Source organism: Centroberyx gerrardi, chromosome 16 (genome assembly GCF_048128805.1).
Source record: "Centroberyx gerrardi isolate f3 chromosome 16, fCenGer3.hap1.cur.20231027, whole genome shotgun sequence".
Lineage (NCBI taxonomy): Eukaryota > Metazoa > Chordata > Actinopteri > Beryciformes > Berycidae > Centroberyx > Centroberyx gerrardi.
Window position 1 is genome coordinate 1,674,466 of NC_136012.1, and position 12,955 is coordinate 1,687,420.

At 38.1% G+C, this 12,955-nt stretch overlaps 1 protein-coding gene across 1 annotated transcript in view; it reads left to right on the forward strand.

Annotated features, from left to right (window-relative positions):
- The window catches only part of LOC139911334 (solute carrier family 22 member 4-like), a 35,418-nt gene that overhangs the window by 18,157 nt on the left and 4,306 nt on the right, over nucleotides 1-12,955 (forward strand). The window contains exons 4-9 of the mRNA XM_071898847.2: nucleotides 2,412-2,566; nucleotides 3,280-3,451; nucleotides 4,831-4,969; nucleotides 6,495-6,592; nucleotides 7,434-7,648; nucleotides 8,378-8,560. Of these exons, the coding sequence (XP_071754948.1) occupies nucleotides 2,412-2,566; nucleotides 3,280-3,451; nucleotides 4,831-4,969; nucleotides 6,495-6,592; nucleotides 7,434-7,648; nucleotides 8,378-8,560 (962 nt within the window). The remainder of the gene's footprint in view (nucleotides 1-2,411; nucleotides 2,567-3,279; nucleotides 3,452-4,830; nucleotides 4,970-6,494; nucleotides 6,593-7,433; nucleotides 7,649-8,377; nucleotides 8,561-12,955) is intronic.

Genomic DNA, 12,955 nt, shown 5'->3' on the forward strand with positions numbered 1-12,955 from the left:
TACCTCCTGCCTCAGCCCATCCCTGCACTAGAGCCCCACCAGCCTCCATTTCAAAAAAGTAAGTTGTGACACATACAAACATGTCATTACTCAAAAACTCATTGACAGCTGTCCAAGACCTCTGTGAAATTTATTAGAAGTGTATTGAATTAATGAATAATTGTGTACATAACAAATGTCCAGAACATTACAATATAAATATGATTTTTTTTTTAAATTTAAATGGGAGATTTAAAGCCTTTGTACTCCCCATCTTCATCAGGGTACTCCTGATGAATACGGAGCACAACACAAGAAGGTATGACAACCCGGTTGTGCTTTCCCAGGTATCCCCAGCACCAGGAAACAAAACATCTGTAGGCCAGGTAGCGAGCACGCCTGTAATGACAAAATAACAAAAAAATGTCATGTGATAATTTTATATTTATCTAGGTTTGTTTTGGGTAGGTGGTCTTCTGTCTGACAATTGCAATAAAATCTGACACTGTGGAGCTGTCTTTCTAAAATAAATATCAATATCTGGTGTCTTTGTAGAAGAACCCCTCTGCAACGGAGTTGAATTTATTTGTTTGATTGATGCATTAAACAAAAACAGCCTTAGAGTCTTATTTTTCCTCTCCATTTTGGTCATATCTTACAGAACGGGACCCCAGAAGATGATAGTCTGATTCATCAACCTGCAGTCTGCCTCAAATCATTTTGGCTGTATGGATGGAGCAGGACATGGACAGCAGTTTATTTTTTTTATTTCCAGTGAATTTCCATGACCATACAGCTACATTTTCAGAATGACTAATCATCCAGTGATTGCTTGTGCCATTGATAAAAAAAATTGTCAAATCATACGCTTTTAATCTATCTATCTATCTATCTATCAAAAAAAAAAGCAAATGATATTGGTTTCGGTGCGCACTGATCCTCAAGATACTGTAACATAGTGAACCCTTCCATAGTTTATTTTTACACGGATTCATGTATACATTAATCAACATCAATAATATGATTGCATAAACAGTGCGACTTGGTTCTTCAGTCCGAAACCTTACCAGTTTTTGAAAGACAGGCTTGCCATTTGATCAACACAAATGTAATTTCTACACATTCAAAATCAATAAAAATTATTGTATTGTCTAACTTACGCAGCTGTTTCCTTCGTCTCCAATGGCCCATGGTCTGCCTGGTATGTGTTCAGGGCATTCTGCAGGGAGTAGGGGTTCAGGCAGACAGGCTCAAGGCCTGGATGAAGAGTCATGCACCGTGGCTCTTCAGGAAGCTCTCCACATCTATTCTGAACCTGTTGGAGTATGTGTTATAAGGTGTTTTAGTGCTAGAGATCTAGTACTCTACTGGTTGTGTATTCATACTTTTAATGATCAATGTGGAAGATACATTTGTTTTTCTTTACATACAGCTTTAAGCTCTTTGCAGCAGACAGTCTCATCTTCATCTAATACAATCTTCAGTGTGACTAAAGATATTGTCAACCATTTGAGTTGTCAATTCTATATTATGAACAATCGTGCAGTAAAGTTATCTGAACAGTTTAGAGCATATTATGTTGCTCAGCTTGTGTGTTGCAATGATGACATTCAGCAATCCACACATAAAGCAGTCAGAAGACCTGCAGGTCTGTGTAGTTGAATGAAACTGACAATACACCATGTGTTAAATTTTACTCATAATTTTACTTATAATACTTAAAATAAAAAGTGGTAAAGTGACAAAATATGTTTTGTTCTGTTATTTATTGATAGAATCAGAATCAGAATTCTTTATTATGCGAAGTATGTTTGCACATACAAGGAAAGTGACTTGGTGATAGCCTAACTTTATTTGGCTAGGTTTTGCTAGTCAGTAATACATATTGCTGACTTGCATAAATGGGAGAAAACAAATTACCATTCTGTTGCAGACTGAGAGGAACGAGGTTGATTCTCGGGTAGGTTGGTGTCCTTTGGCTCCGAATTGGATTCTGCCTCTGGTGGCTCAATAACACTGCTAGACGGAGCATCCATTTTTCAGGTCGTAGTGGTATTTGACACTTGAGAGAGGCTGCGTCTCTCCCGCGATTGGGCGTGGTTTCAGCGCCTTCAGTGGACACGCCCCCAGCGTTTCAGAGCAGAGAATACTGCTTATTTTTTCATGACTTTGAAACCTAATTTTATATACTTGGCGATTTTTTTAATCATTCAAATTTGGCTGGGTGGTTAATAACACATTTTTCTGTGGTGTGACAAACTCAGAACACATATTTATTTTTGCTTTACAGGGACTTTAAGGGGTGAATTAATGTAAATGTAAAGTTGATTAATATGATTATTTGACTGCATGTATACATAGTCAGTACCCATGATCAGTCATCCGTCTATCTCTGTTTCTCTCTCTCTTTCTATTTGTCTCTCTATCTTTAGTTATGGGCGTCGTCTTATCTTTTTCCTGACCATGGCCGTCCAGACGGTGTTCAGCCTCCTTCAGGCTTTTGTCAACAGCTGGGAAATGTTCTGCGTTCTCTACTTCATAGTGGGAATGGGACAGATCGCCAACTACTGCTGTGCCTTTATACTGGGTATGACCAATAAATGGATGGATATATAGATAAGGTATAGGTGATAAAAAAAAGAAGGTAAAAAATAAAAAAGGTAATAATAAATACTGTAGGTAAATTGATGGATAGACTCAGAGAGAGACAAATATTCTTCTGTTCTGTGTTAAGAAGGACATTTCCTTAGTGTAGCTGTTGACAGATAAAAACTTTACTATCTCCAAAAAGCGATTAACAAAATAATTCTTAACTATTGATGCCTATGCTTTTTTTTTAAAATTATTATTACAGAAGGGGTTTTCATGGGGTCTATGGCTTTCTCAGCAGCACAAACAGACCAAAGTTTGAATTAAAGAAAGAAAACAAACTGAGACAAAACAGAATTGGAGTAGGTTTTTCACATGACAGCTGTGTGCAGTTATAAAATATCTCGTAACTTTTCTGGCCTACTACTCTCTTTGTTTCTTCTAAATAGAGTTCAATTCATGTGGGTTTTTGAAGGCCGTTACTGATGGATTTGAAGCCGTCCGTAGACAATATTTTGTGCCCATATTCAAAATGTTTAAATTTGGCCACTTTCATTCTAAAAAAATCCAAAAACAAACTAGTCATTGTGTATTTATTGTCTGTCCCCAGAAGTGTATTCTTGACTGGATGGAAAAGCCTTGAAAGAAACAGCAAAACCAATATATTGTTGTAACCCTAGTTCTAATATGATTGGTTTTCTTTATGTCTAGGGTCAGAGTTGTTGACGAAGAAGGCGCGGATTAGCTTTGCTGCTGTAGGAGTCGCTTTCAGCTACGCTCTGGGTTACACCATACTGCCTCTGTTCGCTTTCTACATCAGGAGCTGGAGATGGCTGCTAGTGGCTCTGTCTCTACCTGGTCTACTGTACATACCTCTGTGGTGGTAAGATAGAATAGAATAGAATCAAAGTTCTGTCTCCATCTGGTCTACTGTACCTAACTCTATGGGACACAGACGGCAAATGTTTTGTGATTTTTACTTTACAAAAATATGATATACAGTATGTTTTTCATATTGATCAATTTTGATAATTATCACAATAATGATGTTCCATTTAAAGTTTGAGAGTATTCTGCTTAGGACTGAACCCTCAAGAAAATAAAGTTCATTACGGTTTAAAATATTAAATTGTTTATTATCAGAGCCAACTGGTTAAATATATACAGTATATATGTTTATCCAGTAAGGGACTTTGGGTAAGAAGAAGGTCAACAAGACAATAAGAACCTTCATCAAGAACTCAATGGAGTTGTGGAGAACAACGCTAGAAGCCAACTCAAAGACAGTCACACAGGTGACGATCAAGTGCCAAGGTGATGCGCTATCCCCACCGCTGCTCTGCATAGGCCTGAACCCCCTCAGCCAAATTATCAGGACATGGATACAGGGTCAAGAGTGGGGCTACCATCAGCCACCTCCTCTACGTGCATGACATCAAACTATATGCCAAGAATGAGCAAGACATCGACTGATCCACCGTACCAGGATCTACAGTAAAGACATTGGGATGTCATTCAGCCTGGAGAAGTGTGGGCGGATGGTAAAATAGAGAGGGAGGATAATTAGGACTGAAGGGCCCTCACAATGCACAGAGTATTCCACCCAAAGTCCAGCACCCAGAGACTGTACACCACGAGTACATGTAAAATGGCTCCCAAGGATGAACTGCTAAGAGAATATCTCAGCAACAACTAAAAAACAAACAAAAAACACCACGGCAATGCCCTCTTCACACCAAAGATGGAGACAAAAAAAAAAAAAACGAGGAACTTGTGGATTACCACATTCAGGGAAATATTCAGCACTACAAAATGAAGAATAATATTGTATTTACCTTATTTGTTCTGTTTTTGACCAAGATAATTATTCTACACTGAGTGCTGTCACTTTCATTTAGTCACTTTCTGCTTTGGCAATGTATTAAATCTTTGTTTTGTGTCAATGAAGCAGCCATTGGACTGAAATTGAATTGAGTGAGTGAGAAACAGAGAGCAAGACACACACTTTTACATGATGTCTTTTATCCTATTGCTTTATTGTTTCTTTATTGTTTCTATTCTTATCCTTTTATCTCACGTTGTCTAGTTCATTCTATCAGTATGGTGTTTTCTTTTATTGTTAATGCACGTTGCTTTGCTTTAAAACGTGCTATACAAATTTTAATTTATTATTATTATTGTTATTATTATTTAAGTAACAAATCAGTGGAAATCAGTGGCTAGCCGATTTATTGATTGATGTGTCCCTTGACCAATCATTAGGTACCTCCCAGAGTCTCCTCGCTGGCTATTGTCTCAGGGCCGCATAAAGGAGGCGGAGCTTATAATCAGAGCGGCGGCTAAAAAGAACGGGATAACGCCCCCTGAGGTCATCTTCAAACAGGAAGTCACTCCAATCAAGGTGCAAACACACACACACACACATATACACACACTACTGCTGCCTTCAAGTGCTCCTCATGAGCTCCTACTTCCAAATTCAGAAGTTGTAAATATAACTTCCACGATGGTTCTGTCTGTCATAAAATAAATATTGTTAAACTGTCTTCATTGTTGAGTGCAACCCCATTCTTTTGCATAGACATTTGGTACAAGATAACACACTGACTGGTCTGAGTGCAGTTCAGTCCATATCTGATTTAAAATACAGTGAAACAAATGAACAACAAATTAAATAAGATAAACAAATGACATGATTTTCATATTTTTGTTTTTTTGCCTAAAATCTGATTTCAAAGTATGAATTCCACCATATAACTACATTGTTTCCCATCCTCAGCATCAAAACAACAAATAAGAGGGAAAAAATGCATAAACAAAACAAAAAAATCCAAAACATCTTAAAAACTACATCTTAAAAACACCGTCAAAGGTTTCCTGTAGGGGGACTCTCCACAATCAACCCTTACTCAAGCAATGAAACAGCGTTTGTTTCAAAGAGCTCTCAGGTTTCCCAGGCGGTGTAGGTCAACAATCATTGTCCTCTCAAGCGTGACATAATGTTTCAGCCAAAATAAGGGATTCTGGATACTGCCCCCTTTCAGTCTAATGTGAAAATGAATAGGGGTGTAAAATTATGTTAATGCCTTTAACTATGGCCAATGCTAATACTGACTATTGTTGCTTTTGAGGTTTCCTCTATTATGCATTTTTTATTTGTTGAGGTGGATTCTGATGGGTTTTGAAACTGCAATGAAAAAAAAATGCACTAGCCATAATTAGCTTAGCATAGCTCAGCAAGTAGGATGACGCAAATCCGTCCCATGGTCGTTAGCAAAATATTTTTTTTAAATTCAGCAACATGTTTCACCCATTTAAAGAACAGAACAAAAATCCACTGGCAAAAAATATGGATCCCTCCGCCACAAGAACATAGCGGAGGCATGTATCCCTCCACTATGTTCTCATCTATCAATAAAAATGCTATTTGGCGAAATTATGTTCTAAAAAATATGACCAAATGTCAGTTGAAAATCACAGTAGTGGGATCTGTTGTTGAATATGTTCACAAACGTGATAAATGTAAGTTAAAAATTTCCGTGGCTTCATTCAAATGAATTGGAAGTAAAAATCAGAACCCTACAAACTCATCCAGCTGCATCCAATCTTGGTGATTAGATTATATTCTGGTTTTCATGGCGGTCAAGTGCCAAATAACCCCCACGTTAAAACTAAGTGGAATATTGCTTTAAATAAGCGAACGTTCGCTAAAAATGTATATATGACTCATGGTAGAAATGTCCTCCGCAAACGCTGGGATTTGAACCCCAGTTGCCGGCATCGAAGGCAAACGTTATACACCCATCCAACACCCCGACCACAACCAAGGATTATATTATATTAATGACCACAACACCCTTAATTTCCACCGTGCTACTTCACTTTTCTGTGTGTGTTTATGTGTGCGTGTGTGTGCATGTGTTTAGGAGAATGGTCCTGCAGCTAACCAACATCTGTACACCTGGTTGGACCTGTACCAAACTAGCAACATCAGAAAACTCACCATCATCAACATCTGTATCTGGTATACACACAAACACACACACACACACACACACTTCAAATGCTTTTTTTTTTTTAATCGTAGTTTACATAAGATTCATTGAGGCTCACCTTGTTTTAATGACATGTCAAGATAGAAAGGATGGTCCCCACCACACAGCCTGGCTACCTGTTACTACAGCATGGAAATAAGAAATATAAGTTGTGCTTGTATTATAGGATGCATTTGGTTGTAACATGACTTTTTCAACATTTGCAAATAGTGATTTACAACTTCAAAATACATCACACATTTGCAAAATATCACACACACATGCATTTGCGCATTTGTGTTACAAGTTTGCTAGTCAGGTTACAATCTCAAACATCTTATAATACAAATTATTTTGGTGGTTTCTTATTCCCATGCTGCAGAGACTGAACATTTGTTTTGGCCTTTTTTTGATAGGCCTGAAGTATCTAAGCCTCTAATAGCCAGTTTGTGAACAGCTCCAAGGCTGCCAAAGCACCAGCACCAGCTAACAAACATATCTATGACCACTGATAGAGTATGCGTATCTAAGGGCTGATTCTGGGTCAGTTTGTCTATGAAAGCTTGATATGCTATGATAAATACTTCTCTCTGCTCTTCATTGACAAAAACACCATTGCAGGTGTTACTCTGAGTGGCATTAAACCGACTGGGATTAGACCGATATGGGTTTTGAAGGCCGATATCAATGTTTGTCAATTGAAGCTGCCAATAGCCAATATTTTGTGCCTATATTCAATAACAATTTGACCATTTTCATGCCAAAAAATCCAAAAGCTGACATACGTAAAATGTATGTATCTATTTATCTATCTATCTGTCTATCATTTAGGATTGTGATCTCCATGACATATTATGGAATGTCTCTGAACACACCAAACATGGACGGAGACCCGTACATCAACTGTCTGGTTTCCGGGGCAACTGAGTTCCTTGCTTATAGCTCTATGTGGTTTGCGATTTGCTACCTTCCTCGGCGTTTACTGCTCCCCATCACCCTGCTGCCATCTGGAGTCCTACTGTTGCTCATCAAATTCATACCTGATGGTATAGTAGACACACACACACGCACAACTTCCTGCCCCTTTGTCCTTCCACCCACAATGTACCCTTATATGCCTTGAGCATGCTAGAATGTGATCATACATGGATTTTTATACATAAAGACTTTGGTTTACCATCATATTTAAAGAGCAACTAAGCCCCAAACCCAAATCTGTGGTTAAGCCTGACATCTAATGGTGAAAGTAGGGTTGGACTGGCCATCTGCTATTGGCTGGTCTTTGGTGCCAGGTGATGTCATCACCTGTTATACTGTATAGAAGGTGACATTACCTGGCACCAAAGATCAGTCAATAACAGAGGACCAGTTCTTGTCCTACTTTCCACCATTAGATGTCAGGCTTCACCACAATTTTGGGGTTGGGGTTTAGTCTTTAACATGTATTAGGAATACACCAAGTTTTTGTTAGATTGTCCCATTGGTCCACTTAGTCGTTAAGGAATGAGAACCAAAATCATCCATATGTTTCCGGTAAATTGTTGGTTTCGGTGTTCCATGCTAACACTTTAGCATACACTATGTTGAGTGATAGTAGGCTCCAAGCAAACACTTTAGCATACATTATGTTGATTGATAGAAGACAAAAGGTAACTGTAATATAAATGCTGAAATTGAAATTTTGAAATTTTTCACTACTCATTCCTGAGAAAAAGGATAATTTCGACAGCCATCCTCTTGACAGTAACATTATCTTCTCTTCTCTTCTATTCTAGATCTGCCCATCGTAACCCTAACTCTGGTGATGATAGGGAAGATAGCGGTGACGGGTGCGTTTGGTTTCCTCTACCTCTACACCACAGAGCTCTTCCCCACTGTAGTGAGAAACATGGCACTAGGCTCCTTATCCATGGCCTCCCGCGTTGGCAGCACTGTCTCACCATACATCGCTTTCATAGGTAAGGTTTGCTTGTGTGTGTGTGTGTTCCTCTACTTCTATCCTTATGCTGATTGAATGTCTTCACAGGGATAGAAAGATGAACACCTCGCCACACCTCATTTCTACAAGGGGCTACTTAAAGGTTAGGATTTGGATTTAGGGGAAGGATTATGGCTGTTTCACGTCATCTCTTCTGTGGATATAGTAGTTTTCTCTCTGCAGTTTGCAGGGCAGGCAGGACTAGTATGGCAATACTCGTTTTGACCCATTTGGCTTGCCATAGGCTAGACTGAAGTATGTGCGTGCGAGATTGACAGGCAGTAGGTACGCCTCCTCACAGAGAGCTCACCTAATTGGTTGAGGCCTACCGAGAGCGGTGAGATTTTGGAGAGCCTGAAAACAGAGGCACGGGCTATCACAGAGGCCTGATCTTCTCTCAGACCATTTGAATTACTCATTTTCACCAATAATACAAAAAGAAGGTTGCCTACCCCAGCTTTAAAAGAGTATTCCATAATTGATTATTTACCCCCTGGAGACCCACAGAAATGTCCCCCAAGTGTGATGAAACAAACAAAAATTCTTGTTTTGCCAATGAGCTTTCCAGGCAAGAGCTTGAATCTCTTGAAAGCCTACACTACCCAGAATGAGTTGCACCGCAGTCTTGGGCGAAGGGCATGTCCATGGACTTGGGAAGTTTAGTGGGGTTAAAAGTTTGAGTAACTGAATGGTTGTAATCATGCCAGCACGTTGCATCGTAAATGCCTGTAATAGTCACACGCTACTATCAGAGGGTGTAATTCTTCATAGTTTCAGTTCAAATGTTTTGTTAGCATTGCCCAAACTTAAAGTGATGTCGATTCTCTATTATGTTGCTCCGGCAGAGGAGATTTGAGAATTGTGTTTTTTCTCTCTCCATTCACTGCCATTGTATGGCGAAACAGGTCTGAAAATCACACTTGTAGCAAATAAACGAACGCGAATGTAACACATATACTGTTGTTTGATTAAACAATTAAATACTGGGCTAGTGTATTAGAAGATGAGGTTCGACTACAGCGCAATAAATATTAGGAGCTTAATAATCACACAACACAGGGTATTTAGTAGAAAATATTTGCCGGCTGTATTGTATTTAAAAGCATAAAATAAACAAAAATACATAAAACAAAAGTTTCACAATAATGACCCTTAGACAATGTCAGTCACAAAGAGGTACCTCAGAATGAATACTACACCCAGTTTCACAATAGTTCGATTAGGCCTAAGCCTACTATTCTAACTCTGGGTGCACCTGTAATCTGACCTATGGTAAGTATAACTTATTCACAGGTATCAGTAGGAAATTCAAATCTCAAAACCACATAACTAGCCAAATACTTAACCATCAGCATAAACATAAATTGGAATTAACACCAAATGGAACTGTATGTGTAAGGGAAGAGTCCAGTTGGCACAGTTCATGCACCAATGATTTGAGATGTGTGTGTAGAAGAGTCCAATGGCACAAGCATTGCACCGATTGTTGGGCTGTAGAAGAGTCCAGTTGGCACAAGCAAGCACTGCACCAATTGTTGGTGTGTGTGTATGTGTGTATGTGTGTGTGTAAAAAGTGTCCTACCACTTTGGAGTGAATAAAATAAATTCAGAACTTCTCATGAAGTCACAACGGTAATCACTGGGGGCTCGCCATCTATGAATCAACCCATACAAAAAAAACTGACCTGTGTGAAACAACAGGTCACATAGAATACTGTCAGTTATCTATTAGTCTATTCAAAAATGCAACAGCATCTATTAACTTAACAGCAATAAATTATTTGCCATTCTTATATTCACATTACAGTATGTTCACACTGTAGTCTACCAATACAAAATGAAACCAAAACATTAAGCAATGTGCTCACATCTTTACAAATGTAATGAATGTAATGCCTCTCAGCAGCAGCACCAGGGAGCAGCACACACTAGAGAAAAAAAAAAGTGGCGTGGAGAAAATGGTTTGAGCACCTAACCTAGAGTTTAGAAAAATTTACAATTCACATATTATCTATGCTACAGGGAATTAGCATTAAGTGGCTCTTGTCAAGCTGACTACGCTGGCATAAATCACTGTTCATTGATATGCTACAGAATTTAGCATTAAGTGGCTAATGCCAAGCCAACTACGCTAGCATAGCTTAGCTGCTATTAGCACCTAGCGGCGCTATGACGCCAAATGGCGTGAAAATTTAATTAAACTCACCGATTATTCGATGAAAACTTGCTCTGTATCCACCACGGCAGCTTCGGATATTAGAACGAGTTTTGTAGTCTTGATTTATCTTAATATATCAGGAAGTTGGTTTATGGACTTTTTATAAGTCTATCAGTTCGTCAGGTCTTATTCAGCTCTCATCCACCGGAGAAAGAGACCGAGTTTCAGGAACACTGGCAGGCTTGCTACTGAGAGTGAGAGGGCGGGACTGAACATAGGGTTAATTGGTTATTGGCTGAACCGGTTTGATTTGATTTGATTTTATTTGGATCTCTTTTAGCCCATTGGCTAATCTTCCAAGAGTCCACATTAAAAACATTTAAGCATACAATAATTCATATTATACAACACATAATTGTTGATACACACATATCATATACATACATGCATGACACATATAACCTACATACATTGACACTTATCCTGTATGGACCTACATATATACACATATTCATCTACATGTGTTCACTCTACAAACCTACTGCAATACAATAGTGTGATGATAACTACATTTGAATCTTAAATCTTGCAATCAACAATCCAACCGCCGTACTGTTCTTGAGTGAGTTATTGTAATGAATTCCATAATTTAACAGTTCTGAAAATAAAAGTCCGTCTTCCCATTTCAGTTTTTATTTTTGGTAGTACATAATGATTTTTATCTCTTATTCTTATGTTAACTTGATGTTTATCACGTACTAATAACAGTTTGTCCTTAATACTAACTGGCTTTTTAAACTTTTGAATTTTTGAAATTAGTGCTATAGAATGTTGTCTCACATGCTCTACTACTGTGGGCCATCCCATTGTGATATGTAGTTTACTCACTCCTTTTTCAAACCCACACCTTAAGACCATTCTTGCTGCCTTGTTTAGTGTGATCTGCAGTCTCCTCATATCTCTCTGAGCTGCATTGCCCCACACTGCACAGCAATAATTAATGTGACAGTAGATTAGACTATGAGATATGACCTTTAGATTGTCTTTAGATAAAAACTTTGCAATTCGTCCAACCATTCCTGCCATTTTCATCACTCTTTTAGAAAGATCTGTAATATGAGCCGTCCATGAGAGATTGTTTTGTATTTTAACTCCCAATAATTTGACTTCTGTAACCTTTAATTTGAACACTGCCATATGTTAAATACCATGGCTTCAATTTCTTCCTCTTTCTTGTAGTACATATAATCATATTTTTCGTTTTATTTACATTTAATGCCAATTTATTGTTTTCCACCCATTTGATGACACATTTAAAATCATTTGATAAATATTCATGCAACTGAGTTTGTGAATCTGCCACTGCAGCGATGGTTGTATCATCCGCAAACATATGTGCATTTGAGTTGGCTAACACTAAGGGAAGATCATTTGTGTATATAATAAATAACAATGGTCTGAGGCAACAATGATTACCTGTGGGATGCCACAGGTAATCATACGTGGAGAAGAAAAGGAGCCATTAACATAGATAGATTGCTTTCTACCGTTTAAATAAGATTTCATCCAATTAATAGCATTCTTACTGAAGCCATAATGAATACATTTTTTAAGTAGAATTGTGTGATCTATCAAATCGAACGCTGCAGTGAAATCAAGAAGAAGCAGGGACACAAGTTTACCTTGATCCAGGGCACCTAGCCACTCATCCGTCATATGTAACAAAGCGGTTTCAGTAGAATGATTTTTACAATATGCATGTTGAGCATGGGTTAGAAGGTTATTAGTTTCCATATATTTCCAAATGTGATCACTTACTACTCTTTCCAAAATTTTGCTTAAGGAGGAGAGTAAGCTAATTGGGCGACTGTTGGGTGCAGTAAAAGCTATTTTAGCATCCTTAGGAATGGGGCAGATTTTTGCATGTTTCCATTCTGTGGGAAACTTTCTGAACCGGTTTGACTGACACTAAGCTTGTCTCTAAAATATTTAGATTCTTTTCAGAATAAAATGTTTATTTTACTTTTCTTTGTGACCATGTCTTATTATTTATTGTTTTTTTAAGGAAATTATAAATTACCTTATATTATATAAATTCACTTATTTTACTTCCAGTGACCCACTATCACCTGGGTTACACTGCTGAATTGTGTTTAAAGTCCCTGTAAAGCAAAAATAAATATGTGTTCTGAGTTTGTCACACCACAGAAAAATGTG